The 27863-nt window shown below is 32.8% G+C and overlaps 1 protein-coding gene across 1 annotated transcript; it reads left to right on the top strand.

The window, feature by feature from the left end:
* Positions 1-55: 55 nt before the first annotated feature.
* Positions 56-27453, top strand: LOC121981469. Its single transcript, XM_042534000.1, has 7 exons — positions 56-326; positions 432-515; positions 4059-4132; positions 9796-9829; positions 10237-10295; positions 27053-27167; positions 27248-27453. The coding sequence occupies exons 1-7, from the start codon at positions 144-146 to the stop codon at positions 27287-27289; spliced, it is 591 nt and encodes a 196-aa protein (XP_042389934.1). The 5' UTR covers positions 56-143; the 3' UTR covers positions 27290-27453.
* The last annotated feature ends 410 nt before the right edge of the window (positions 27454-27863 follow it).

Here is a 27863-nt window from a genome sequence, read left to right as displayed (position 1 = left end):
TCAGTCGGCTCAATCCGTGGTTCGGTTCGACGAAACAACTCGGACTAGAGAGAACGGATTCGATTGTATTCTTTTCAGTGGAAGGGAGGGATGGTTTGCCGTTTGTTGCACGACGTCCCCGAGGCGGTAAAGCGTAGAGCGGCATGGCGACATCTGAGATCCAGTCCACCAAGGGAAAGTCCGTATGCTCCGTCTCACTCTCGGTTCCTCCCCCCACGTCGTCGGTTGAGGACGAGCCGTCCGACGAGAAGAAAGGTAAGACCGCCTCCCACCCACCCGCCCGATTGCCGTCCCGAAACGCTTCCTCCAAGTACGACTTCGTCAAGGTTGGTTTATCCTCACCTGGAAGGAATCACAGTTTAAGATGGCTTCTAGCACCTAGAATTTGAATACTTGATCTTGTAATTTGATCGATGATTGATGCTGGCCAGGTGAAAGTATGGCTCGGTGACAATGCCGATCACTACTACGTCCTCTCCAGATTTCTTCTCAGCAGAATGCTAACCGTTACCAAGGTATTACCCCTTTTCTAATTTTTTCTTTCTTGGCTTTGAGGCTTTTTGTCTGCGGCAGTGGGATTAGTTTCATGAACGGAAAACTCGGAAGGTGTTAATTATTTTTCACTGCCAAGTAGGATGGGCAATGTTAATTATAAGAAAGAATTCTGATGATGCTTAAAACTTATTTTTATGTACAAAAGAAACACTTTGACACTATGCTCCAAAGTTCAAATATTAAAAATATCAACGGATGTAGGAATGGCAATGGGTTGGATTCGGGTTGGATTTTATAGCCTCCGTCCTCATACTCATCGAGTACCGGATATCCATACTCATACCAATACTCATTAAAGGATCGAATATCTTCTATACTTGTTGGAACTATAATCAAAGTCCCACATTGGAAAGACATGGAAAATATCATCGGTTTAAAAAGATGAAGTTATGTCCATTGATATGAAGCCTTTTCGGTAGAGCCCAAAAATAAAAACATGAGGGTTTAGGCCAAAAGTGGATAATATTATATCATTGTGGAGATATGTGAATTCTTTTGGCCCTAACAAGTGGTATCAAAGCTATGGTCCAGACCGAATGTCATGTGGGGTGGCCTTGAACGAATTTGAGGGGAGGCTCGAAGCAGGTCAAGAGTGATCGGATGCTCGTGGGGAGGCCCAGAGCAGATTAAGAGTGGCCGAATGTTTGTGGGAAGGTCACGAGTATGTCAAGAGTGATTAGATACTTACGAGGAGACCGAAGCAGGTCAAAAGTAACCGGATGAGGATGCTTGAGGGGAGGCTTGGAACAGGTCAAGAGTGACCAAATGTTTGTGGGCAGGCTCGGAGCAAGTCAAGAGTGATCGGATGCTTGCGGGGAGGCCTGGAGTAGGTCAAGAGTAATCGGATCTAGATGCTTGAGGGGAGGCCCGAACAGGTCAAGAGTGACTAAATGCTTGCAAGAAGGCTCGGACCATGAGAATAAGGGTAGTCCTTCGTTTGAGAGGAAGATTATTGGGATTGCAATAAAAGTCTCATATTGGAAAGACATGAAAAGATCATGTGTTTAAAAGATAAAGATATCTCCATTGGTATGAGACATTTTGAGCAGAGCCCAAAAATAAAATCATGAGGGCTTAGGCTAGACAATATGATATCATTGTGGAAATATGTGAATTCTTTTGGCCCTAACAATACTAATAACTTTTTTTCTTGTTTCCATCCAACTATCATCATTAAACAAAAGCATATTAGAGTTTACATCATGCTAAAAAAATAAAATATAATTAAAAAAAAAAGATTAAACATCTATATAGTCTACTCCTAGCATCAACAAAAATAGTTAATGAGTTTTGGAAAAATAAATTTTTCTTTAATATATATATATATATATATATATATATATATATATTATTTAATTGGTTATTCGGGTCGGATATCATATATTGATAGTCCCTTCATATCCTTCTCCATTCGGGTCTGATATCGGATCTTTGGAGGAAATTATCATCTCTAACCGGATGCGCTTTATTAATTAAAATGGAAGTTTAGGTGATCAACTTAACTTACGTAATTTTAGTAGGTCAAATGGGTATAAAATTTTAAATTTTTATCATATAATTCAAACTTCAAAAAATAGAATAAGTTTTAAATGAGATATAAAATAGAAAAGTAGTTGGACATTTTTGATTGAGGTATGGAAGTGCCTAGGAAGACAAAGTATTTAAACATTTATAAAGTTATTTAACTTGAAAATGAAAAAATACTTGATCAATGAAGAATAAGTACTCTAGTTTCCTTATATAAGAACAAAGAAGGTGTACAAAATTGTGCAACGATAGGGGTATTAAATTAATGAGTTAAATGAAATTTAAAAAAAGTAATAGCAAAAAGATTAAAGAAGAAGACCATGATGACTGAAAATTAATTTGGATTTATGCTTGGAAGGTCGACAATAGAAGCTACATATCTTTTTAGACAACTAATTGAAAAGTATCATGAATAAAAGGAAAATCTACACATGATATTTGGTACCTAGAAAAAGCTTATGATAAAGTTTCAAAAGAACTTAAATGAAGAATTCTAGAAAAGAGATGTGTTAGTGTAGCATATATTAAACTAATTAAGAATATGTATGAGGATATAATGACAAGAGTGAAGACTCTAGGCAGATTAACCAAACGTTTCCATAAAAATAGGCTTATCAACTCTAAGTCCCTATCTTTTTACACTAATTATGGACGAACTCATTGGAAACATCTAAAACACGGTACCATGGTGCATGTTGTTTGTAGATGATATTATTTTGTTAGATGAGACATGTGAATGAGTAAATGATAAACTCGAATCTTGGCCCTAAACACTGGAAGTGAAATATTTAGGCTTATTAGAGTAAAAGACATAATATATAGAATTTAAGTTTAGTAATATTAGATGTAATGAGACAATTATTATAGGATAGGACAAGTTGTGAGAGTTTTAAGTATTTATGATCATTTTTGCAAAAGGATAGAGGGATTAAGAGACGTCTTATATAGAATACAAGCAGGATGGTTGAAATGGAGGATAGCGTCAGGTGTTCTATGTGATCGTAAAGTACCTTTAAAACTTAAAGGGAAGTTCTATAAAACGGCGAGTAGACCTGTTATGTTATATGGAGCTGAATGTCAAGCTATGACTCGAGCACATGAATAGAAGATGAGAGTTGCACAGATGAGGATGTTAAAGTGTATGTGTGGACATACAAGGATAGACAAGATAATAGAGAGAAAGTCGGAATTGCATCTATTGAAAGAAAACTCTAAAATTCACATGTAAGATGGTACGAGCATGTACTTAAACGACCAATAAATATTCTAGTTACGCGATGTGAAATTATGACAAATATGCACATTAAATGAGAAAGAGGAAGATTAAAAAAACTTGCTTAGCAATAAAATTTATTTAAATATAGATAATATAATAGGAGATTAAATCCATGATGTAAAATGATCCATATAGCCGACCCCATTTAATGGGATAAGGGTTGTTTGTTGTTGCTGTATCTTATGTACTCTGATAAAACAAAAAGTTTTCTTCTTGGTAAATTGATATTGCATCCACTTAGAAAAACAACTTTCTTAGCCCATAGCTCATTTATGAGTGGATTCTTTGCTTTGAATGCGCAAGAAATTGTGACCTCATGTTGTACAAACGTGACATCAAGTCAATCTAATTTGGGCTTTTGTGCATCTTTCTTGGAAGTGTGCATGCATAGTCACATGTCTTACTGAACATAAATCAACTTCTCTGAGCACTTATACGAGAATTTGCTCTCTTTTGTATGAATTAGTGTATAAGTTATAATGTTGAAATCTTTCATCATCAAGTCAATGCAAGGTTTGGGATAAGTTTCTTATTTTTCCTTTACTCTTCTCCATAACTTACTAGATCACACAATTCATACATTGAGTAAAATTGTTTCAATATATTTATTCCATGGATATCTATATGTTAGTGTTTTATTTTTTAGCGTATTTCAGAGTTTGATTATTTAAACTATTTGCTATCACTTTCTGCTTTTCAGATTCCTAATCATGTGGCTATCAAAATTGCACTTGAACTCAAAAAGCTACTCGTGGATAATAGCCTTCTCGATGTGTATGTTGTGCTTATCCATTCATCAATATGCATGATCTGCACTCTCTTTTATAGTCAAAGTACTTAAACATGAATGTTTACTGCAATTTTAGTTTTTTCACGCCATGGAATGTCTCGCCCCTCTATATGTCATGATAGGTGGCCTTGTTTATGCTTGGTATGGACCTTATGTGCCTTCTAAGGTTTCAACTTGACATATTTATATTGGATACGTGACTGGATTAATGTATGAACATATCAGAGTAGTACCAAGACATGATACAGTTTGGTGTTGAAAGGGAAGAGGAGAGGAGTTGTGGGAGTTAAGTAAGAAGACTGAACAAGAGGGAGGGCATCAATAAAGGGAAGTGGAGGTCTTGCTTACCCTATTAAGGGTAGGCTGGGATTGTGGGAGAGAGCGCAGAAAAACAAAGATTTCTTTCGATATTCTGATTTAGCTTCAACTTTGTGGTTGTGCTGGAATGTGGGAAGTAATTCTGGTAACAAAAGGATGCCTCATAATCCTGCAAGCATATTTATGTTCAATTGACATTTTCCCAAGATTTTTATATGGTATTTGACTATGGACTATTTGAACATTCTGAAACTAGGTGTGTAAGCATGTTGGATTGTGTTTGGGGCAAGCTTGATTGATGCACTGACTGTTCAAGTATGGGGTATGGGAAAAACGTGTACTTGAAACTTGAATTTTTGGAAAAAATCCCATGTGGTTGGGTTTTGGAATTTTTTGGATATTCTTGTCTATGGGATTGTTTAAGTTTTTATGTTTGTGCCAAAAATTTTTGAGTAGAATTTTAAATTAATTTCTAAACTGAGCTTTCCTATGAACATCCCTAGCCCTTGGAAGCCATGTTCACTCTCTCTTTAGGAAAATAATTATAATTGTATAGGTAAAGATTAACTTGTTTAACTTAAAAGGTGGTCCTTGAGGTTGTTTTAACTCAAAATCTACTTTCAATATCTAATCTACCTCACAATCTTGATTCCATGCATTTATTTGGGTTTTCACTTTCCCTGAAAGAAGTGATAGTAAACATGGCACATCTTTCTGATTGATGGAAGTTGAGCAATGTTCATCTTCGTCCACCGGTGATTTCATGAGACTTGATGCAGTGTAAGGATAATTCCATATACCTTAGCCAATATCCTCATGAGGTTGTGTGCTTTATTTGACAATTTCACACGAGAGAGAAGAATCTCCAAAACAGAGTTGTACAATTAATTGAATGATAAAAAATAGAGAATCATGCAAAAAATACACTATGATTACTAGAATCACCCAAAGAAAATAAAACATTTTTTTGCAAATAAAATAAAATTGAAAAATAAACAAAGAACATTAACTCTTAATGAGCTGCAGTAAATTGTCTTCAAAGAACTGACCCTTTGATTCATCAACTATCTTTTTTTCTTTGGTTGGAACATTGAATAAGAACTATAAGCTATCACAAGGCAGAAACTTTGAATAAGAACTAGAAGTTATCACAAGGAAGAAACATTGTAGTTGTGTTGTGTATCAAATGCCTGAAAATGGATTATTCAAGATGAGAGTGGCGACTAAGGATTCTGAGAATGAAAGAGGACAACCTGTGGGAAAGTTAACAAACAAGAATAGAGGTGTAAATACCAAACGAAGTTAATTATTCTTCTATATTGAAAATTTGACTAACATTTAAGCTAGCAAGTGACACAAACTACTATTAGAATCAATTTTTAAAATATTGAGCCATGCCATCCAGTACTGCCAAAACATTTTGTTATGTTGGAAGATCAAGACATGAAAATCAATGTACCACCATGCCACAATGCGTTGTTCAAGCCAAGCAAGGTAAAATGGTATGTTTGTTTGTCTTGGTCAACATCAAAACCACATGAATCCATCCAACTTCAACTCATGAAGATTAAAATATTTTTTTTTAATCTCGAGGAGATAAAGACAAGAGGAGAGGAGAATAAGCTATGAAAGGTCTAGCAATTAAGGAGAGAATGCACATTGGTTCGGTTGACGTTGTTGAAGGCTATGAACGTTGGAGGAAGATTTATAGCAAACTTAAATCTAGTAGTACTGGTGGAGAAGAACAAAGGTATGGTGGCTTGTGGGGATTTCATGAGCTTTTAGGTCTTGCAGATGATTTAATTTGGCAAAAGATAGCAATGTATTAATTAATTAATATGTTAATAAATTTATCATTAATTAATTAACATATCAATTAATTATTAATTATTTTGTATTTTGATTATTAATATATTAATTTAATATTTAATAAACATTGTATAAGTGGCTTTATTGTGATTAGAGAAGAATTTAAATGTTGAAAGTTGAAGCTCTAATAGATTTTTTTATATTTTGTGTTTAAAAGTCCCATGAAACTTCGTATTTTGTGAATTATTTCACTATTTTAAAAATATTAATACAACTTTTGTTAGATTTGATGTTGGTTGTTAATGGTTTCTCCACGCTGATGGTGAGATTTTACATGTGTTTCTCTTAAGAAATATGAGATGACCTTAGTTAATCTATAAAGTGGATGCTAATATAAGGATATTGATTTTTATCACAATGTAAGAGGAATATTAATTTAGCAATAATTTCATGATGCAATGATTTTTATTTTTACGGAAAAGAAAATTAACTATAATACAACAACCAACTCAGTGGGGTCGGCTATATGGATCCTTCTATGCCATTAGGCTCTATTCACTACTATATTATCATTTATATTTAAATAAATTATATTTTATTTTATTGGTTGCTAACTAAGTCTTTTTTGGTCTTCCTCGTTTGATGTGCACATTTCTCATATATTCACATTGCCTAATTAGAATATTTATTGTCCATCTAAGTACATGTCCGTACCACCATAAATGTGTATCTCGTGTCTCCCAGAGTTTTAGTAAGAGCAACCTAACTTTCTAATATCTTTATTTCTTATCCTGTCCATTTTTGTATGTCCGCACATTCACCTTAATATCTTTATCTCTATAACTCTCATCTCTTGTTCATGTGCTCGATTGATAACCCAACATGCATCCCATATAACAAGCAAGTCTAACCGCCATTTTGTAAAATTTTCCTTTAAATCTTAGAGGTATTTTACGATCATAAAGAACATCTTAAACTTTTTTCTATTTCGACCATCCTACTTATATTCTATGTAAGGCGTCCCTCTCAATTCCTCTATCTTTTTACAAAAATGATCCTAAATACTTAAAACTCTTAGTTACACAATTTATCATCTTCTATCTTAATAATTGTGGCATTACATCAAAGATTTCTAAACTTAAATTCATTATTCTGTTTTTGCTGTACTAAGCCTAAAATCTTTCACTTATAACATTTCTCGCCAAGATTCGAGAGTAGCATTTTGAAATAGTAGATTATCATAAATGAATAAATAATCTCACTCAATCTCAAATATTTTCTTTCTAATTGCATTTTATTGTCCCTGGGGCCATGATGCCGTGGTAGGACATCCAGGTTGTCTCCCAGGCACCTGTGGTTTGAACTCCAACTACGGCGTATTTGCAGAAATTTTTCCTCCAAATGGGAGGTGTAATCAAAGGATGCTGGGCTTCTGGGCTGGCCGCCACGTGCGCTTCCCGATTTACCCTGGTGGCTGGTGGAAAACTTCCGTGGGACCGGGCTGTTCACCACAGGCTCGACGTTACCCAGCCTGGTTAATCATTTTTTTTTTCTAATTGCATTTTACTCTCTTCAAAGCCTAATGCTACATAGATCACTTAGAACTTAGAATTTATAGAATTCCAACTTCAAAATATGGATTTTGTATCTAAAGAATTCTAAGGATTAAATTTTCTTTTGGTGCATTACATTGAACTTAAAAAATGATTACAGCTCATATTAATAAAAAGAGAATAAAAACATAATACAGAGAGGCAAAGATATGTGTCCTATGAGTAGCAAAATCAGGTACTCATTCTATCAATCATTTTACATTATTTTCAGTGCATTTAAAGCTAAAAATTATTTTAACCAAGTGAAAATTTTTAAAAATATAATAATTTTAGTTGAACCTTAGTTTCATAATTGAATTCTTATCCAAAATAATTCACTATACAAATCTTAATTTGACAACCTTGGTCACATCCTTAATGGAAAATCAAATAGATAAATGTCTATCTAACTAAGTGGCATTTGTTTTTAAAAAGGGAAAATAATTTAATTTTGCCGATTTCAATCTATTATGATCGTTTACCACCCATAGAATCAAATTTGATTAATTTATGAATTTTTAAATTTTAAGAAATATTTAACTATAAAATAAAATGTATTTGCCTCCTTTTTAAATTTTCTTGTTCAATTATTTCAACCCATCAAGTTGTGTTGTTGTATCAAATAATTGTATAGTTATTTGGTGAAATAGTTTGATTGGGTGAAATATTCATTAAAAATAGAGGAAAGCACCAAATTAATTTAATGTCTAATGTGTGTTTTTTTTAAAACTTAGGAAGTGATTAATTTGTTTCAATTCATTTAGTTATTTTACATAAAGCAAAAGGTGATATCGCTCACCCTAAGTGGCCTAGTATCGCCGGCCCCCCATTACAAAATATAAAAGCAAGTAAATCACGGGGGTATTTTGTCCTAGCGCAACAACCATTTAATTGTTTTATTGAACAATATGATGGACAAAATTAATTAATTTCACATTTGCAGAACTAAAAAAAATATCATCTAAAATTAAATGGGCATTTGCCTCATTTTCAATCAAGTGATTTAACTAAATAACCTAATTCAAGAATCTAGCTGATTTGTGAGACAACTTAATGCATAGTAGAGTGCATTTTGGTTCAGTAACTGGGATTTTTTTTTTTATTTTGATATTTTGGAGTAATGAGGCCTGATCTCAGCATATCTCTGAACGTTAGGAGCCCAATTTGGGTAATTGCTCATTTCATTAATTGCATAGAGAGGTTCAACAACCGTTCATGTTTTCCCCCTGCTTTTCCGACTTGGCATTTGTTAGGCGCTCCCCCTATAGTTTTACCTTTGCTCGAAGACTTGGATGGAACTGCGGCTACTAATGTTGCTTTTGAGGCTGCCATTGAACAGTTGTGAACATCTAGTGCATGTTTACATCTCCTGCTTGGGAGTTGCATCCTCATCTCCATTTTTATGTTTTCAGTATCTTCCTCCTCCACTCCTTGAGAAGTGGAATGTTATCCCTGCTTGTATGCCACTGATCCCTCGTTACTCGTCTTCATGTTGAATGAAGCAAAAATTATATGAGCTCGTCTCCATTTAGCCTTCTCATCCACTTTGAATGACTAGGAATTTCGTGTGGATGGATAAAAAATCAGAGTATGAGTGGGAGAAAAGGGTATCAGGAGTCATATGGCTGCGGGGGAAATAAAATAAGCCATTGAGAGTGAACTCCAGAGCAACATTTGCAGGCAGCAGAATGGACCACTGACCATCCCCATTAGCAGGAACTTTGTCTCATTTCATCAAGGTGTTGGGTGACTGGTTTAGTTACACTCTTGTGGTTGGACTAGCCAGTGCTAAGTAAACTTTAAACCATGGTTGCATCTGTATTGTTTTTTTGCTTCCTAAAATTATTGCTTCAAGTTCATCCTTTAGAGATGACTCTTCAAATCAGTGTCACTTTGTATATTTTAACTTAACCATGCTATGTTTGCAGATCACAGTCTGACCTGGAAGCCAATCTTTTCAAGGTATCATCTTCCTTCTATTTATTTGTAAAACCCAGAAAAATCGTATTAGTTAAATCAAGAGACTAAATTTTCTTAGTTTTCCCATTTAATGTCCCCACATTATATTTATCCAATTAATTCTTCTTTGTGTGAAACCTTTAAACTAGTAAAATATATGTAATATCTTCTCGGCTCCCACTACTAGATTCTTTGTTTTTACTGAAGAATAAAAATCAGGCCACTGAATGATGTACCGTCCTAGAGCTGAATTACAGTTTCTAACTTGAAGTTTAATTGAACATCAGTGATATAAGCTTTCTTTAACAGTGAGCTACTAATTTGTTTTTTTATATCCTCTTTTCAAAACTCTATCATTCAGGAATTTTTTGGGTTATGAGTTTCAATCTTATTTGTATATCCACATGCAGCTCATGGAGCGAAGAAATTATGGAGAAGAGTACATAAACCGATATAAAATGATGACTAGGTAAGTCTTGGCATTGTTAAGTGGACTGTAGGCATTCTAGTTCAATTCTTATAAAGAATCACATATGGGATCTTGCTCTGAGCTACTGCAATGAAACCGTCTCTCTTTTGTCTTTCTTTTGTAATTCCAAATTTTATATTGCTATTCATATAACAGAATATGATGGAATATACAAAGGTGTGGGCATGGGGAACACCTCAGCTATCATCTCAGATGTATTAGGTGAGCCTGAGAAAAAGGATAGACTCAGAGAATGTTACCTTAGCTGAAACAAAAGCACGAATGTAACTTTGGAGAATAACATTGGCAGCTCTTTTGTAACCTAGAACATCTGGAAAGAAAATACGATAGATTATAATTCCTTGAGGACAACATATGAAACAAAGCAAGTTCATCCAAATAGGCATGATGAAATATTGTATGGTTTATTGCAAGGGAAGAAAAATAGAAAAAAGGACTTATCATGAAGTAGTCATGCAATTTGAAGTATTAAGGTTCTTGCAGTCTCAACACGATGCCTATTGTTAATCTCTGCGACACAATTCTATTAGATGTTTGAGAACAAGATGTTGACAGAGAATATTTGATTAGAGGAAAGTTTGAAAGCTAGCGGCGAAGCTGCAACGGCATGCTATTTCTCATGTTGGGTTACAAATTGTGTTTTGATCCCAGTAGAGAAGAAAGTGACAATAATGAAAACTTGAGACTGTTATTTCATTAAAAGGAGTAACATCATGCATGAGTACTCTTCAATAAAGTTGACAAAATACCTAAAATGAAACTTTGAAGGGACACAATTAGGACCCCAAGCATTAGTGGACTAGGGAAAAGGTACATGAGCATGTTCTCTAACTTGACTAGAGAACAGGATTGAAAGTTAACCTTGGTAATATAATCACACTCAAAACTTTGTAGCCATGATAAACTAGGAAATATATTCTCTACATCTTGCAGACTAAGATGCCTTAGGTGACTTGACTATATATTTGTAGAGGACCTGAGTCAGCAACTATAACAGATGAATGTGGAGATTCTGTCAACTGACGCAACCTTTCAGAATTATATGCTCTTACCAATTATCATTCCAGTGTTCTGACATCCTAAAGAGAAACATAATCAATTGCCAAAGCAACTGGAAAATCTAGGAAAATAGAGAACCAAAGAAAGTGGTAAAGTTGGCATAAGAGTGATTTGACCAACAACCTTCATAGGTTCTGTTCCTAGCATTGGATGGTTAACTGAATGTGCTTGAGGAATGAAAGCTATAGGATGTAGCAACAACTCTAGGAAGATAGGTAACAAGAGGATTGAAAAGGAGGTTTAGAGGACCAATACCAATTTGCAGAGATTAAGAATTTATTAGCAAATCAAATATGAGCCAAAGAATTTGATCTGTTAGAATCTCTATACAAAATTTGATAAAAAAAAAACCACAGTGAAGAAGATAGGCTACAAGATTGTAGCTGCTGGATGAAGGAATTTAGAAGGGAAGAAACAAACTCAAGGGTCATGTGAAGAAATCAAATAGTAGCAAAGAAACAACTCACTCAAATGGGGAACATCCAAACATAGCACTGAAATTGGTGAAAATCAAAGAGCACTGAAGTTCAAGAGAAACACTAGCTAGACGCATAATTGCAATCATGATTTGCACTTGTAGAATGTGGCCTTAGAGATTGCACGAGGACAAATTTTTAACAATTGATCAAGACAATGTATTGGAAATTTTGAAATTGTCTAAGTTATTTAAAATTTTATAGTTTGTTATATTTCTAGAAAAATATTTAGGTAATTTTAAAAAGTTCAAGTCTTTTAGAAAAGTCAATTATATTTTGTATTAGGATAAAATGAGTTGTTTTTTGATTTTTTGAAGAATGAGTTTACTGCCATTTTACAAAAGGGGTTACAATGTTTGAATAAATAAATTTTTATTGGATTCTTTATGAGGGTTTTTCCTATGAGTAGGGTTTTATTTTCTAGAGATGTTTCTCCCTTTACTTCATCAATTTTATCCAAGTTCTTGTGTGGTTCCGCTAGTTGATTTTGTTCATGCCTTAATTGGTATTTAGATCTCATGTTTAATGGCTTAATCATAGTACTAGCCAAGGAAAAGAATGTCGTTCCATGCCGGGCAGTACAGACGGTTTTTATCGTTCCGCACCTCGGCAAAATCGGCACCTAGCCCGATTATTTCAGCGTGCATCACGCGCGCATCTATGACAGCACGCGCGCTGTTGCGATCGATTAATTGAGCAACAGATGGAATTGAATCGATTCCTTCTGTCTCGATCGATTAATCGCGCGACAGATGGAATGCGATTCCTTCAGTCGCGATTGATTAATTCCGTGATAGAAGGAATTAAATCCATTCCTTTGTCACGATCAATTAATTGCGTAGCGTTAGAAGGTAAAAAAAATCTATAAAGAGGCACTAGAGAGTGATCGATCAATAGCAGCGAGGGAAGTAGCGACGAGGCGAGCAGCGGCGAGGCGAGTAATGAGAGCGGTGACACTCCGGAGGTGTGATTTCCCCTATTGCCCGACGTCCCTATCTCGGATGTGTCGCAGGCGGTGCAGAGTCGTTGGATGCTTCCGGTGGATTCAGAAGCTTTGCTGGACGCTTCCGGAGGCACCGGAAGTATACCACGACACTTTCGGCGCTGACGGTGCCACGGGACGTCTCCGGCGACGTCGGGATAGTTGTTGGACTCCTCCGACGACGCTAGAATCTTCGTCGGACGCCTTCGGTGGCGCTGGAGGCATCTCGCAATGCGTTTGGCGCCGCTGGACCCCGCGATCTGCTGCTGCCGTGAGATAATTATATTTTAAATTTAATTAATTTAAAAAATTCCCAAGGTATGCGTGATATTCCAAACATGCTTTTATAAATCCTAATTAAATTATCTTAATGAAATATATAAAAAATATATTTAAAATTAAAATTTTAATTAAAATTTTAAAATTTTTTCAATGTTTTAGATTGTATTTATTTTTTTTAAAATTATAATAAATCTGATTTATATTTTAATATTTTTTATTATTTTAAATTTCATTTAAAAATAAAAAAAATTATAAAAATTCAGATTTATATTCTAATATTTTTTTTATTATTTAAAATTTCATTTAAAAATTCAATTTAATTTAAAATTTTAAAAAATATAATAATTCAGATTTATATTCTAATATTCTAATAAATTAAATTTATATTCTGATATTTTATTATTTTATATTTTTTTACTATTTTACTATTTAATTGATATTTATTTACTATTTTAAATTTATATTATTTAATATAATAACTAATTAAATGAATAAATAATTAATTTGTATAATTATTATATGTAAAGTAACATCTTTGTGTTAATTTATATATTTATTATAGATAATATTTTTTTATTTTAGAATTAATTTGAAATTTGGATCCATAAATATTAACATATTTAACTTTTTTACTTTTAAGATTATTGCTTCCTTGACATATTAAATATATATTTTTGTGTTAGAATGTTTCTTTGTCATATATATTTGTCTTAGAATGCTTTTTACTTGATTTGTCTAGGTAATATTATATGTCCTTTATTTTGATAGTTTTGATAAAGGTATACTGTCAAGTTTATGATTCCTAATAAAACACTTATAATTTTGTACAATTCTGATCATTCTAAATTGAGAAAGTTGAAATAATATTCTTAGGAGATTGTTTCAAATTTCAAGAAGTTGCTCTTTATAGTTTATATACTTAATTTGTTAGTTTACAATGATAAATTCATTCATGACGTTATAAAATGATGACCATTACCTGAAAATACGTATTATTCTTAATTTTTTATAATGCATAGGTAATGACACCAAAACAACAATCTTATGATCCAGCTTGGAGACATGCACGTCGATTAGAAAATCGATTCTATTGGCAATGTTTGTATTGCGATATGATTGGACGTGACAGTGGGGTCACACGCCTAAAACAACATCTTGCTGGTGGATATCTAGATGTTTCTAATTGTCTAAAAGTTTCTCAAGAAGTTCGTCGTGCAATGAAAGAGGAACTTGATGGCAAAAAAGTATTAAAGTATAAACAACGACAACGTGAACTTGTTGATAGTTGAAACTCTAAAGAACCAACCTATGATGAATTTGAAGATCGTGGTGAAGTTCCAAATGACGAAGACTTTTTAGCAGCTCTCAGTGTGTCTCGAACTCAATATGACTATGAGTAAAATATGCGACATAGAAGTGGCTAGTGGAAGTGGCTTAACCATTGCAGCAACATTAGGAAGGAGTGCAAGTATTCGTATTATTTCAACACAAGGTGATATTGGTCATTTTTTTTTCCTTCTATGGACGAAGGCGTTTAGTTGATATTATTGATATTGATCCACTAGCATTCCCAAGCCATGCTAGCAAACATACTAGGATTGATGATGCATATTCAAAAGAGAAGAAGAAATCAATCGTAAAAGTATTGCTAAATTTTTTCATTTTAATCATATTCCCCCAAATGCAGCAAACAACACATATTACATAACATGGTGCCCAACATCCAAAAATTTGGTCCCGGTATTCAACCTCCGATTGCATATAAAATTATCAGTCCATATTTAGATGAACAAGTGGAGGAGATCAAGACTTGAATCCTATCATGCAAGAAGCAATGGAGCTTATATGGGGTTACGTTAATATGTGATGGTTGAACAGGACCTACAGGGATGAGCATTATCAACTTTCTATTATACTATAATAGAAAGATAATATTTCATAAATCTATTGATGTAACTACAGACTATCATGATGCACCCTACATATATCGTTTGATGGATAGTGTAGTTTAAGAGATAGGTGCAGAACATATAGTACAAGTGATTACAGATAATGGTGTCAACTTTAAGAGGGTTGGAGAGGTATTGGAGCAAAAGTATCAAATATTATTTGGAACACCTTGTGCAGCACACTGTATCGATTTGATGATGACAGATATTAGTAAGCTCGATATAGTGAAGAAAGTAGTGAAAAAAGGTCAATCTTTAACAAAAATTTCTCTATAATCATCATTAGGTTTATTTGGGAAAATTTGCTACTCACTTTTTCATGTTAAAATCGTTGAATTAGAAAAAAATCGGATTGAAGATCATGTTCTCTTCTAAGGATTGAGAAGCATCTCAATATTCTAACACGACTGAAGGTAAGGAGGTGCAAAAAATTATTATATCTGTCAGATTTTGGGACTAGATCGTAGATATTCTTATAGCAGTAAAACCAGTGTACGTTGTTCTAGGTAAAGTCGATATGGACAAGAAGCCATAAACGGGCAACGTTTACCACCTAATTCATGAAGCAAAAGAGGAAGTTAAAAGGCGTCTACAATCATTGACCAAGTATCAACATTACATTGATAATCATTACAAGATGGGATGATCAAATGAAAAAATCTATTCATTTGGCCTGTACGTATTTTTTAATGATAAAGAATTTTTAATATTGTTATTAATAATTATGTATGTTTAATTATTATAGGTTATTATTTCAATCCGATATATCAATACCGTTATAATCTTAACACAAATGATAATTTATTAGTGACCCTCAGACATGTAATATCAAGATTATATACAAATAGAGAATCAATTGCTGAGACTATTAATGAAAGTCGATTATTTCGAGAGGCATATTGTTCTTTTAGCGATCTTATTGCTGTGTCATGCAGATATAAAATGTAGGTAAATATAGTAAAAAATTATTACTAATTATTGTCAATAAATATAAATACTAAAAAAAAATACTATTTATCTTACAGTTGAGTGGTTGTTACAATATGGAGGATTATCTCCAAATTTGAAAAAGATTACAGTACGAATTCTCTCACATACAACATCTTCAAGTAGTTGTGAAAGAAATTGGTCAACTTTCTTCCTCATTCATACAAAATAACAAAATCGTCTTTCTTATCGTTGCTTGGAGAAGATGGTCTACGTTCATTATAATATGCGTTTTCAACTAAGAGCAATAACAGAAAAGAATGAAGAACAAGAGTATGGTGATGTAGATCCATTTGATATTGGATTTGTCCAAACTGAGAATGATCCAATGATGGATTGGTGGAGCACTGTTGAGGCTGAGAATCCATTATATGATGAAGCAGGAGACCCACCATGACCATCTCAATTTCTTACTCAACAGATTGAAAAAATACAATCTAAGGAGATATCTGTGAGAAAGAAGATGATGAAGCTTTTGATCAAGAATTTTGATTTTATGGATCTCGGTCTAGACATTCTCAAACATCCCAACCTCAAACCCATCCAAAGTCCATAGATAAAAGTAAAAGCAAAGGTAAAACTCTTACAATTTTTACTAAAGAAAGAAAATGACAAACCTCCTGCTTTTACGAGAAGGGGTCAATTAAGAATTAGAAAAAATCCATTGATGTAATTGATGAGCAAGAACATGATGACAGTGATGAAATATTATTACCTTCTAACATTGTAATCCGACGAGAAGTTCGAAATGAGGCAAGGTAAAAGATTTAATTGAAAATTTTAGTAAATTAAATAATAAGATATCATTATGTTATGATATTTTAAATAGTCTTTAAAAACTCATTCATATATGGGTGACTTGCCATTGGACAATTCATAATGAATCTAAAAAGGTTTACTAACACATGAAATTATTTAATAAAGTACATACCATTCATAATATATTTTCAATATCATTTGATGATGTTAATTCTAATATTGCAAATATTGAAGAAATTAAAATTGTATGTCAATTTGCTATTGATGGTTTATAGTTTTATATTCGATGTATGTCATGTTTTAAATTTATGCATGTAAGATCAATTAAGAACTTTAGAAAATCAACTTAGACTAATTAAATTTGTTATTTCTTATTTATGGTCGCCTCTTAATATAATGGAATAATAGGATAAAATTTGTAAATTCAATAGAATGAGACTTAAAAAATTTCCATATGATCTACCAATATGTTAGAATTTAACATATAAATTATTACAAGATTCATTTTTATATTGAAAATTATTGTGTTTATTTTTTGCAAAAAATGTTAATAATACCAATGTATATTTATTTTCACACCAATAGAATATATGTAGTATTTATAAAATTTTAAAAGTATTTATTAATGCAATCGGATATCTGGTATTTATTATCATACTTCTTATTAATTGTAATGAATTTTTATAATATAGCTTTAATTTTAAATGAATATACGATGAATGAATTTTTATCTTCTTGAGTGTTAATAATAAAGGCAAAATGGTTTTCTTTATTATATTAGATATTTATTTAGTTGTATTTATTTTAGATTCTAGATTTAAATTAAATATTTTGCATGAAATGTTAGTTATGTGTTTTGATGCATTAATAAAATCTAAAGTTTCTTCTTCTAATCCTACTTTTATTATACAAAATATCAGTAATGCAATTAAAAGAAAAAGTATTAGTAGTAGTGGTTTAAATTCATGAAGGGACAATAAAAATATTTTAGTCTTAGTAGAATAAAGACAATATATGGAATTTAAGTTTAGCAATATTAGACATAATGAGACAATTGTTAAGATAGGAGATGACGAGTTGCCTGGAATCGAGAGCTTTAGATATTTAGGATCATTTTTGCAAAATGATGGAGGGATTGAGAGAGATGTCTTATATAGAATATAAGCAGGATGGTTGAAATAGAGGAGAGCGCCAAGTGCTTTATGTGATCATAAAGTACCTTTAAAACTTAAAGGAAAGTTCTACAAGACCGCAGTTAGACTTGCTTTGTTATATGAAACTGAATGTTAAGCTATGACTCGAGCACATGAGCAGAAGATAAGAGTTTCAGAGATGAGGATGTTAAGGTGGATGTGTGGACATACGAGAATTGATAGAATAAGAAATGAGAGCATTAGAGAGAAAGTCGGAGTTGCATCTATTAAGAGAAAACTCCGAGAAACACGTTTAAGATGATACGGGCATGTACTTAGATGACCAATAAATGTTCTAGTTTGGCGATGTGAAACTATGATAAATACGCATATCAAACGAAGAAAAGGAAGACCGAAAAAGACTTAGTTAGCAATAATAAAATAAGATAAAATTTATTTAAGTATAGATGATAATATAGTAGGAGCTAGAGCTCTATGGCATAAAAGGATTCATATAACCGACCTCACCTAGTGGGATAAGACTTTGGTTGTTGTAGTTGTTGTTGGTGGTTGTATAATCATTTTAATTAAAATTGCTATAATAAGAATTGTTAGGAATTGAAGGATGGTGATCGAATGGTTAGATGGAGCGAATAATACTTGACCTATAAATACGTTTTAGTAGGTCAATGAGACACAGATAGTCACAAGGAAAATAAGAAACATACATTACAATGCTATTAAACCGATATAATGTGGTTTAAAACTCTTGTTCCTAGTTCCTACTCTACTACTTTATGACTTATGACTCTGAGATGAGTCACTCCCAAATACCCTCACTATCATTTCTCTTTCTTGGACCTTTCGAAGGTAGAGAAATCTCTTACAAGAGAGTTCTGTAATCCAATGACAACTTGAGTTGATTGATGCTAACTTCAGTTGATTGTCTGACTTTATCCGATCTATCATTTACGAATGCAACTTTTCCTCAATTTGATCAATGATTTTTTTTTAATTTGTTAGGAATTTAGTTGATTGCCTTGTCGACTCAACTCATCTAGTTGACTTAAAGTTTTTAATAAAAATGTTCTATTTGCAAGTCATTAAGCCTCAGTCAACTTCTTAGTTGGCTCAGTTCACTAGTCAAATGGGAGCACTTTCCAATTGACTAGATCATTAATTCCAAACAATCTAACAGTTCTATCCTTACACAAGTTATTGTCACATAAGTCAAGAGCTATCCTAATCTAAAATATTATTGCTTGACTCTCATAATTCAAATAAAAATTGAACTTTTGCCATTGAAGTTATCTCCCAATTGTTCTCAAGTAACTTGGATGCACGGAGCCTCAACTCATTCTATATGCCATTCTTCACTCTTTACCGACATAGTTATCTTCCAAAGTTATCATTGTAATGCTTCTTGTTCGATGATCCCTTAAATGTCGATATCATGTTTCTCTAATCTTCATTGCACCGTGAGTCATCGAGCCAATTACCAATCTTAGAAGCACTAAGTCTCTGTATGTATTCTACAAGTCCCTCCATGACTATACAAATTAAAAACAAAGGTAAAACTAACTTAAACACTTTGACCAACACATCAAAACTTATTCTTAACCAAACACATGGGGCATGATTACATCGACAAAAGTCATATATATATATAATCTCATAATAGTATTATAACTTACAAAAGTGTATATGTCATATATGTGTACTATATATTTATATACGATAATAACAACCAAACCTCATCCCACTAGGTGGGATCTGGATCCTTTTACACCATTGCGCTCTATCCCCATATTATATCATTATTTATATTTAAATAAATTTTATCTTGCTTTATTATTGCTACCAAAGTCTTTTTTTATTTTCCTCATTTGATGTGCATATTTATCATAGTTTCAGCCAAACTGGAGTATTTATTGGTCTTAGTATATGTCCGTATTATCTTAAATGTACAACCCCAACTTTTTCTCTAATATTTTTATTTCGTATTTGTGCATTTGCACATCATCTTAACATTCTCATCTTTGTAACTCTCATCTTCTACTCATGTGTTTGAGTTATAGTACAACATTCAGCTCCATATAACATAGTCTAACTATTATTTTGCAAAACTTTTTTTTAAGTCTTAGAGGTATTTTACGATCACAAAAAATATCTGACTTTTTTTTTCATTTCAACAATTCTGCTTGTATTCTATGTAAAACGTCCCTCTCAATCCTTCTATTTTTTTCTTTTGTAAAAATGTTCCTAAATATTTAAAAATCTTAGTTCGTCAACTCTTATCTTAACAATTGTCTCATTATGTTAAATATTGCTAAAATTAAATTGCATATATTTTATCTTTACTCTAGTAAGTTTAAAACCTTTTCACTTCTAGTGTTTCCAGTCAAAATTAAATTTTAAGTGTCTTATTTATCAAAACAATTGCATATGCAAATAACATTTACTATGGTATTGTATATTGGATGTGTGAGTTTGTTCATAATTAATGTAAAAAGATAGGAACTTAGAGCTGATCTTTGATGTGACTATCTTTATGGGAAACGTTTTGATTAAAATGCCTGAAGTCTTCACTTTTGTTATTATATTCTTATACATATCCTTAATAAGTTCAATATACGTTATGCTAACACCTCTTTTTTCTAAAATTCTCCGTATAATTTTCAGATTCTATCAAAAACTATCGATTTTCGATCATCGTTGTCTCCTTAGTTTTTTTCTATTATTCTTTTTCAATATTTTATGGTATGACTAATTAATTTAATACCTCTATAGTTTATATAATTTTGTAAGTCTCTTTGTTCTTATATAAGAGAACTAGAATAATTACCCTCCTCTACCGATGATGCATTTTTTCATTCATAATATTTGATTGAATAACTTTGTAAGACATTCAATACTTTGTTTCTAGACATTTCTATATTTCTATCGGAATATCATCTAGTCCAAATAATTTTTTTATTGTGCCCATTTAAAGCTTGATCTAGTTCTAAAGTTTGAATTCTATATTAAAAATTTAAAATTTTATATTCATTTGACCTATTTAAATTACTTAAGTTAAATTGATAACTTAAACTTAATTAAAAAATTGATGAAAATACTTCTTCTGTCATTTTTTTTATTTTATCATCATTTAATAATACTCTATTGCATTCATCTTCAATACATCTTATCTAGATGAGATCTCGTCTTCTTCTCTCTCGCTTTACCTATTTGTTAAATGTCTACTTAATTTTCGATATAAGCATCCAAAAGTTTAATTCTTTGCTTCATTCATTGCATTTTTAGCCTTTTTCTTAGCTATTGTAATTTTTTTAAAGTTTTTTTGTTATTACAAATATTATTCATTTTTTCTAATACTTTCTCATTCCACCATTAAAATTCTTTACTTGGTGATGCACACCCCTTTAACTCACTGAGTACACTTGACTGCTATTTTTAATTTTAATGTCATCTTATTCCATATTGTATTCGAGTCGTCATGTATTTCTTGTGATTCTACCCTCTCCTAAAATATGTTTTACTTTCAATCATTTAATTCCACCACTTAATTTTAGGATTCGTGCACATTCTATTGATACTATCCTTAAGGTATACATTCAACACTACTAACATATATTGGGATGACTTAAATCTTTACATTTTTTTTTATTTTTATTCTTAATCATAAAAAAATTAATTTGCGACTTATTATTCCCACCTGTGAACATAACTAAATATTTTTTTTTTTTTTTAAAAATACATATTAGCTAGTATAAAGTCATGCTATTGTAACTTTAGGCCATTCGATCATTGCACCATAACTTTATCATATCAACATCTCATTCTAGCATTCTTATTGTAGCATCACTCGGCTTAACGTGTCATGTGACCACTGATCAATCAACTATTGGGTAGACTCAACCACAAACATAAAACATTCTATTTGTTGACTAATTAGCTTAAGTCGACTCCTTAGTTGACTTAGCTTACCAAGTTTGATTTTGCTTACCAAGTGAACTGTTTTGGAATTCTGATTATGATTATTTTAATAATCGAGTGTCATCTAAGTTGAGATCTACTCACTCCCACCTCTTCCAAGGATATATTCTTTTGACTCTTACAATTGACATACCAAAGCTTATCTTGACTTCGCCACCAAGGTTATCTCGCATCAGGTTACTCGTCCCTGGGATGCATTGAATTTTTGTCTCATTACATGTGCTATTCTTCACGCTTCATCTATATAGTTCACATTATTTCTGGCTATTATTAACGTTGCCCATGATGACCGGTCATGGCCGGTCCCAAGCCCAGATAAAGGAGGAGGGTTGCGTTAGGTTGCCAGCCAGCGTCAAACTATGGCAAATATTCAATGAATGAATCCATTAAACTATTGTGTTAATGCTAGGTTGTTCCTCGGAAGGAACGCGTTGTAGGGTCCGACTGTAACGTCTCGGCAAGGACCGCTACATCTTCAGAACTCAGGTGTAGTGATAAATATGCAAGAGTTCACGTTACAGGGGCCGACTGTAACGTCTCAGCAAAGACCGCTACATCTCCATGAGAACTTGGGTGTAGTGTTGAATAGGCAAAAATTCTCACACCATAGGTTAGATAAGAACAAATATGATAGGAAAACTAATAATCTAAGATTTGGAACATGGAATATAGGAACTCTCACTGGTAAATCAATGGAGGTAGTAGATATGATGATTAGGAGAAAAATTAGTATTTTGTGTGTACAAGAGACAAAATGGATAGGCGAGAAGGCAAAGATGATAGAGAACTCGGGTTTTAAGTTATGGTACATTGGAAAGAGTAAAGCAAGAAATGGAGTGAATATCATTGTAGATAGTTTGTTAAAGGATAAAGTTGTAGGAGTAGTTAGAAAAGAGGATAGAATTATAGCCCTTAAGATAATAGTGGCGAAAGAAACTATGAACATAATTAGCGTATATGCACCACAAGTAGCATTAGATGAAGCTACCAAATTAAGGTTTTGGGAGGACTTAGATGAAATATTATAAAATATTCCACCAAATGAAATGATTTTAATAGGAGGTGATCTAAATGGGCATGTCGGAGTGAAAAATGAGGAATATGAGAGAGTACATGGAAGTTATGGGTTTGGAACGAGGAATGAGGAAGGGAAAACTATATTAGATTTTGCGATAGCATATGACCTTATATTAGCTAATACGTTTTTTAAGAAAAGAGAAGAACAGTTAGTCACATTCAAAAGTGGGAATAATAAATTGCAAATTGACTTTCTTATGGTTAGGAAGAAGGATAGAAAGATTTGTAAAGATTGCAAAGTCATCCCTGGAGAAAGCTTAACTACCCAACATAGGGTAGTAGTATTGGATATACGCCTCAAACATAGTATCAATAGAAAGAAAATATATACAATTCCTAGAATTAAGTGATGGAAGTTAAAGGATGGGAAACAAAATATATTTAAGGAGAAGGTAGAAGTACAAGCATTAGGTGAAATATACGATGACTCTAATACAACATGGGATAAGATAGTATCAAAGTTGAAAATAGTAGCTAAGAGTGTACTCGGTGAGTCAAAGGGACATGCACCACTAAGTAAAGAATCTTGGTGGTTGAATGAGAAAGTACAAGAGAAAGTGAAGGAAAAACGAATAGCTTATAAGGAATCATATATTTGTAAGAACGAGGAAAACTTAAAAAAATGTACAATAGCCAAGAAAGAAGCTAAGAAAGTAGTGAGTGAAGCAAAAAATGAAACTTTTGAATGCTTATATCAAAAATTGGATACAAAAGAAGGGGAAAGAGATATTTATAGAATAGCTAAAGTGAGAGAAAGGAAAACAAGAGATCTTAGCCAAATAAAATGTATTAAAGATGAATGTAATAAGATATTAGTAAATGATGGAGAAATAAAAGAGCGGTGGGAGAGGTATTTTCATCAACTTTTTAATGAAAATTTAGGTGACCAACTTAACTTAGGTAATTTAATTAGGTCAAATAAGTTTAGAAATTTTAATTTTTATCGTAGAATTCAAACTTAAGAAGTAAAACAAACTTTAAATGAGATGCACAATGGAAAAGCCGTTGAACCTTCCGATAGAGGTATGGAAGTGCTTAGGGAAACAAGGTATTGAATGACTTACAAAATTATTTAACATGATATTGAAAACGAAAAGAATGTCTGATCAATGGAGGATTAGTATTCTAGTTCCCTTATATAAGAACAAGGGAGACATACAAAATTGTGCAAACTATAGGGGTATTAAACTAATGAGTCATACTATGAAACTTTGGGAAAAAGTAATAGAAAAAAGATTAAGGAAGGAGACCACAATGACAGAAAATCAATTTGGGTTCATGCTTGGAAGGTCAACAATAGAAGCTATACATCTCCAGACAATTAATTGAAAAATATCAGGAGCAAAAACAAGATCTACACATGATATTCATTGACTTAGAAAAAGCTTATGATAGAGTCCCAAGAGAAATTATATGGAGAATTTTAGAAAAGAGAGGTGTTAGCGTAACATATATTGAATTAATTAAGGATATGTATGAGGATGTAACAATCAGAGTAAAGATTTCAGGCGGAGTAACTGAAACATTTTCAATAAAGATAGGGTTACATCAAGATCAACCCTAAGTCTCTATCTTTTTACACTAATTATGGACGAACTCACTGCGCACATTCAAGACACAGTACCGTGGTGCATGTTATTTGCAGATGATATTATTTTGGTAGATGAGACACGTGAAGGAGTAAATGCTAAGCTTGAATCTTGGAGGGAAACACTAGAAGGGAAAGGTTTTAAGCTTAGTAGATTAAAGACAGAATATATGGAATTTAAGTTTAGCAATATTAGAAGTAATGAAACAATTGTTAAGATAGGAGAGGACGAGTTGCCCAGAATCGAGAGATTTAAATATTTAGGATCATTTTTACAAAATGATGGAGGGACTGAGAGAGATGTCTTACATATAATACAAGCAGGATGGGTGAAATGGAGGGGAGCGTTGGGTGTTTTATGTGACCGTAAAGTACCTCTTAAACTTAAAGGTAAGTTCTATAAAACCGCAGTTAGACCTGCTATGTTATATGGAGCTGAATGTTGGGCTATGACTCGAGCACATGAGCATAAGATGAGAGTTGCAGAGATGAGGATGTTAAGGTGGATGTGTGGACATACGAAGATGGACAAAATAAGGAATGAGAGCATTAGAGAGAAAGTCAGAGTTGCATCTATTGAGGACAAACTCCGAGAGACACGTTTAAGATGGTACGGACATGTACTTAGACGACCAATAAATGCTCCAGTTAGGCGATGTGAAACCATGATAAACATGCATATCAAACGAGGAAGAGGACGACAAAAAAAGACTTGGTTAGCAACAATAAAACAAGATAAAATTTATTTAAATATAGATGATAATATAATAGGAGATAGGGCTCAATGGCGTAAAAGGATTCATACAGCCGACCCCACCTAGTGGGAAAAGGCTTGGTTGTTGTTGTATTATTAACATTGTGCCTTGATGTTCCTCTTTTTGTTGTTCCTTGGATGCCCTTTATTTTTCTTCTCCGAACTCTATCGAACCTTAAACCATGCACACATTGCTCTAACACCACCTTAGTGCTTCTCATTCTACATTGCTCGGTTGCCTTATGCAAGCTTCTCCATCCTCCAATCGACCTCCAACCTACTAAGTGTGTTGCCTTGACATTGACTGTCATCATCAACACTCGACCTCATTGAATCACCAGTTTTCCAAGCTTCATTTATGCCCTGCTAAGTTTCTGCACTACTTAAACACATATTAATATCAAAACTCAATGTCAAACCTAACCACTTATGTCTTAGGGATGATTGGATTAACACTTTATACCATATATTGTCTCATAAATTTTTTAAAATACAATCATTTAACTAGTGTTTATACAATACCCTAGTTATATATACGATGAACTAAGGCTATGCATTTTGACTATGACACTGGACTGAATTGGTACAATCTTGGTCAAAGGCCGAACCTCTTTCATGGTTCAAGATTTCTTACTTCAAATATATCTGTATGCTACCACCATCTCAACCTTACTGCATAATGAAAACTCTACTAGAGCAGCTCACAACAACAATATGAAAGCAAAATTAGTGCAAACCACAGGAACACCAGCCATCACTGAAGTTCCAGCTGATACTCAACAGTTGACCATCTCTTGAAAAACCATTTCAGTTCTATCCACAAACGACAAGCTTCATTATACTTCCAGCATATCCTGAGAATGTTAGCATTCTCCCTTTTTCAATTAGCTAATCCAGCTATCCAACCATAATCCACAGTTGAGGGTTATGGCTTCTTAAAATTTAACCTTTAAGAGGTAATGATGATCAGAACTCGTTAAACTTACTATATTATCATAAATTGTATGTTCTATAAGTGTGTCAATTAATTTGTCTGGGCTAAGAAAATGTAGGTTTACATTTTGTGTTGCAATTTTTAGGAATTTCTTTTAGTGCTTAGCCAGATGCTTTCTGTTGCAGTATTTTGCATGGGAATAATACATTATGAATATGCGGCAAACAATAGAAGTATAATAACAACAACAACATTAAGTACCTAAGAGCATCCACATCAGATACCCTATTTAAAAATTTTACCTTAAATTTTAGATAGGGTAGCTAAAAAACCTTTGCATCAGCTGTCCTAACCATTCCTTAAATTATGTATTTATGAACAATACTTATCTAAATTTAGGGAATGAATTTCATTCCCTAAATATTATAGAGGAGAGAGAAGAAATTGGAAGTTGATATATGGTACATTGAAAAGTGGATATTTAAATTTAATAAAGTAACTTTTTTACCCTGAATTATGCATTTTAGATAGGGAAGCTGGTGTGGATGCTCTAAACAAATTGATTTAGCCTTTTTAATTAAAAAGGCATTATAATTCTTCACTTTTAAGGATTATCTTGTTTGATCCCGTACTACTATCCTCATTACAGAAAAATTCCTTTTTCTTGGGATTTTTGTTTTTGATTTGCTCACTTTTTTGTCCTTTGACTACTGTAAGTGATTTCAAGCTTTCTTTTTATTTTTGTTGGTTGTTCTTTTAGGTTTCATCACCAAAGAGTACCATTGGTCATTCTTGTATGTGGAACTGCTTGTACTGGAAAGTCCACGATTGCAACACAACTTGCTCAAAGACTCAATTTACCAAATGTCTTGCAGGTTATTTGCTCATGACTAGTTTGATATTTATTCTTTGGAGTTATCAAATAGCAATTTATATTATAACGTGTTTTATGCAGACAGAAATGGTGTATGAACTTTTGCGCACATCAACAGAGTGAGTCTATCTATTTGGTATTTTGTACAATTTATTTGATCAAAGATTTTCAATGCCTGAAATCTTCAAGTGCTCCTGCTATTCTGTTTATCTAGTGATGCTGAAACACAGGCACCATATGTTACCTAAGCCTATTTTTCTGTTTTACTCTATTAAGGTGCATTATGGTTTAAGTCGACACTTGCCTCTTAAGCTGATGCATTTGTTCAAGCATATAAAGTACAGATGTATTTGTCCAAGCATATTAAATAGTTGCATAAAGTAGAAGCTTCATCTTTATAAGAATAACATAGACTTGCTATTCATATTTTGACAATAGCATACTACCCACTAGCCCAGTTCTTACCTTAATTACACATTACTAATTCCGTCTATCAATCTCTACTCATTTTAACTATTCAAAGTGTGATTGTTCTAATTATTTCTATTTCCATTCACTACCCAGCAAGATTTCCATCCATTAAAGTTGTTTTTAGCTTCATTTTTTTTCATGTAAAATGTCATTGCCATCCATGACCCTTGTGCAAAATGCTAGTCTTTAAATTATCACTTAGTTATCCGTCACAATTTATTCCAAA

Source organism: Zingiber officinale, chromosome 5A (genome assembly GCF_018446385.1).
Source record: "Zingiber officinale cultivar Zhangliang chromosome 5A, Zo_v1.1, whole genome shotgun sequence".
In the NCBI taxonomy this organism is placed as follows: Eukaryota; Viridiplantae; Streptophyta; class Magnoliopsida; order Zingiberales; family Zingiberaceae; genus Zingiber; species Zingiber officinale.
The sequence above is the reverse complement of the archived record's forward strand: the minus strand, read 5'-3'. Positions and strand labels throughout refer to the sequence as shown.

Excerpts from the sequence above, each read along its gene's own strand:
- LOC121981469 (XM_042534000.1), top strand. The coding sequence starts at position 144 with ATGGCGACATCTGAGATCCAGTCCACCAAGGGAAAGTCCGTATGCTCC. Across the intron at positions 4,133-9,795 it reads GATAATAGCCTTCTCGATGT|ATCACAGTCTGACCTGGAAG; the intron begins GTATGTTGTGCT and ends CTATGTTTGCAG. Across the intron at positions 27,168-27,247 it reads ATTTACCAAATGTCTTGCAG|ACAGAAATGGTGTATGAACT; the intron begins GTTATTTGCTCA and ends TGTTTTATGCAG.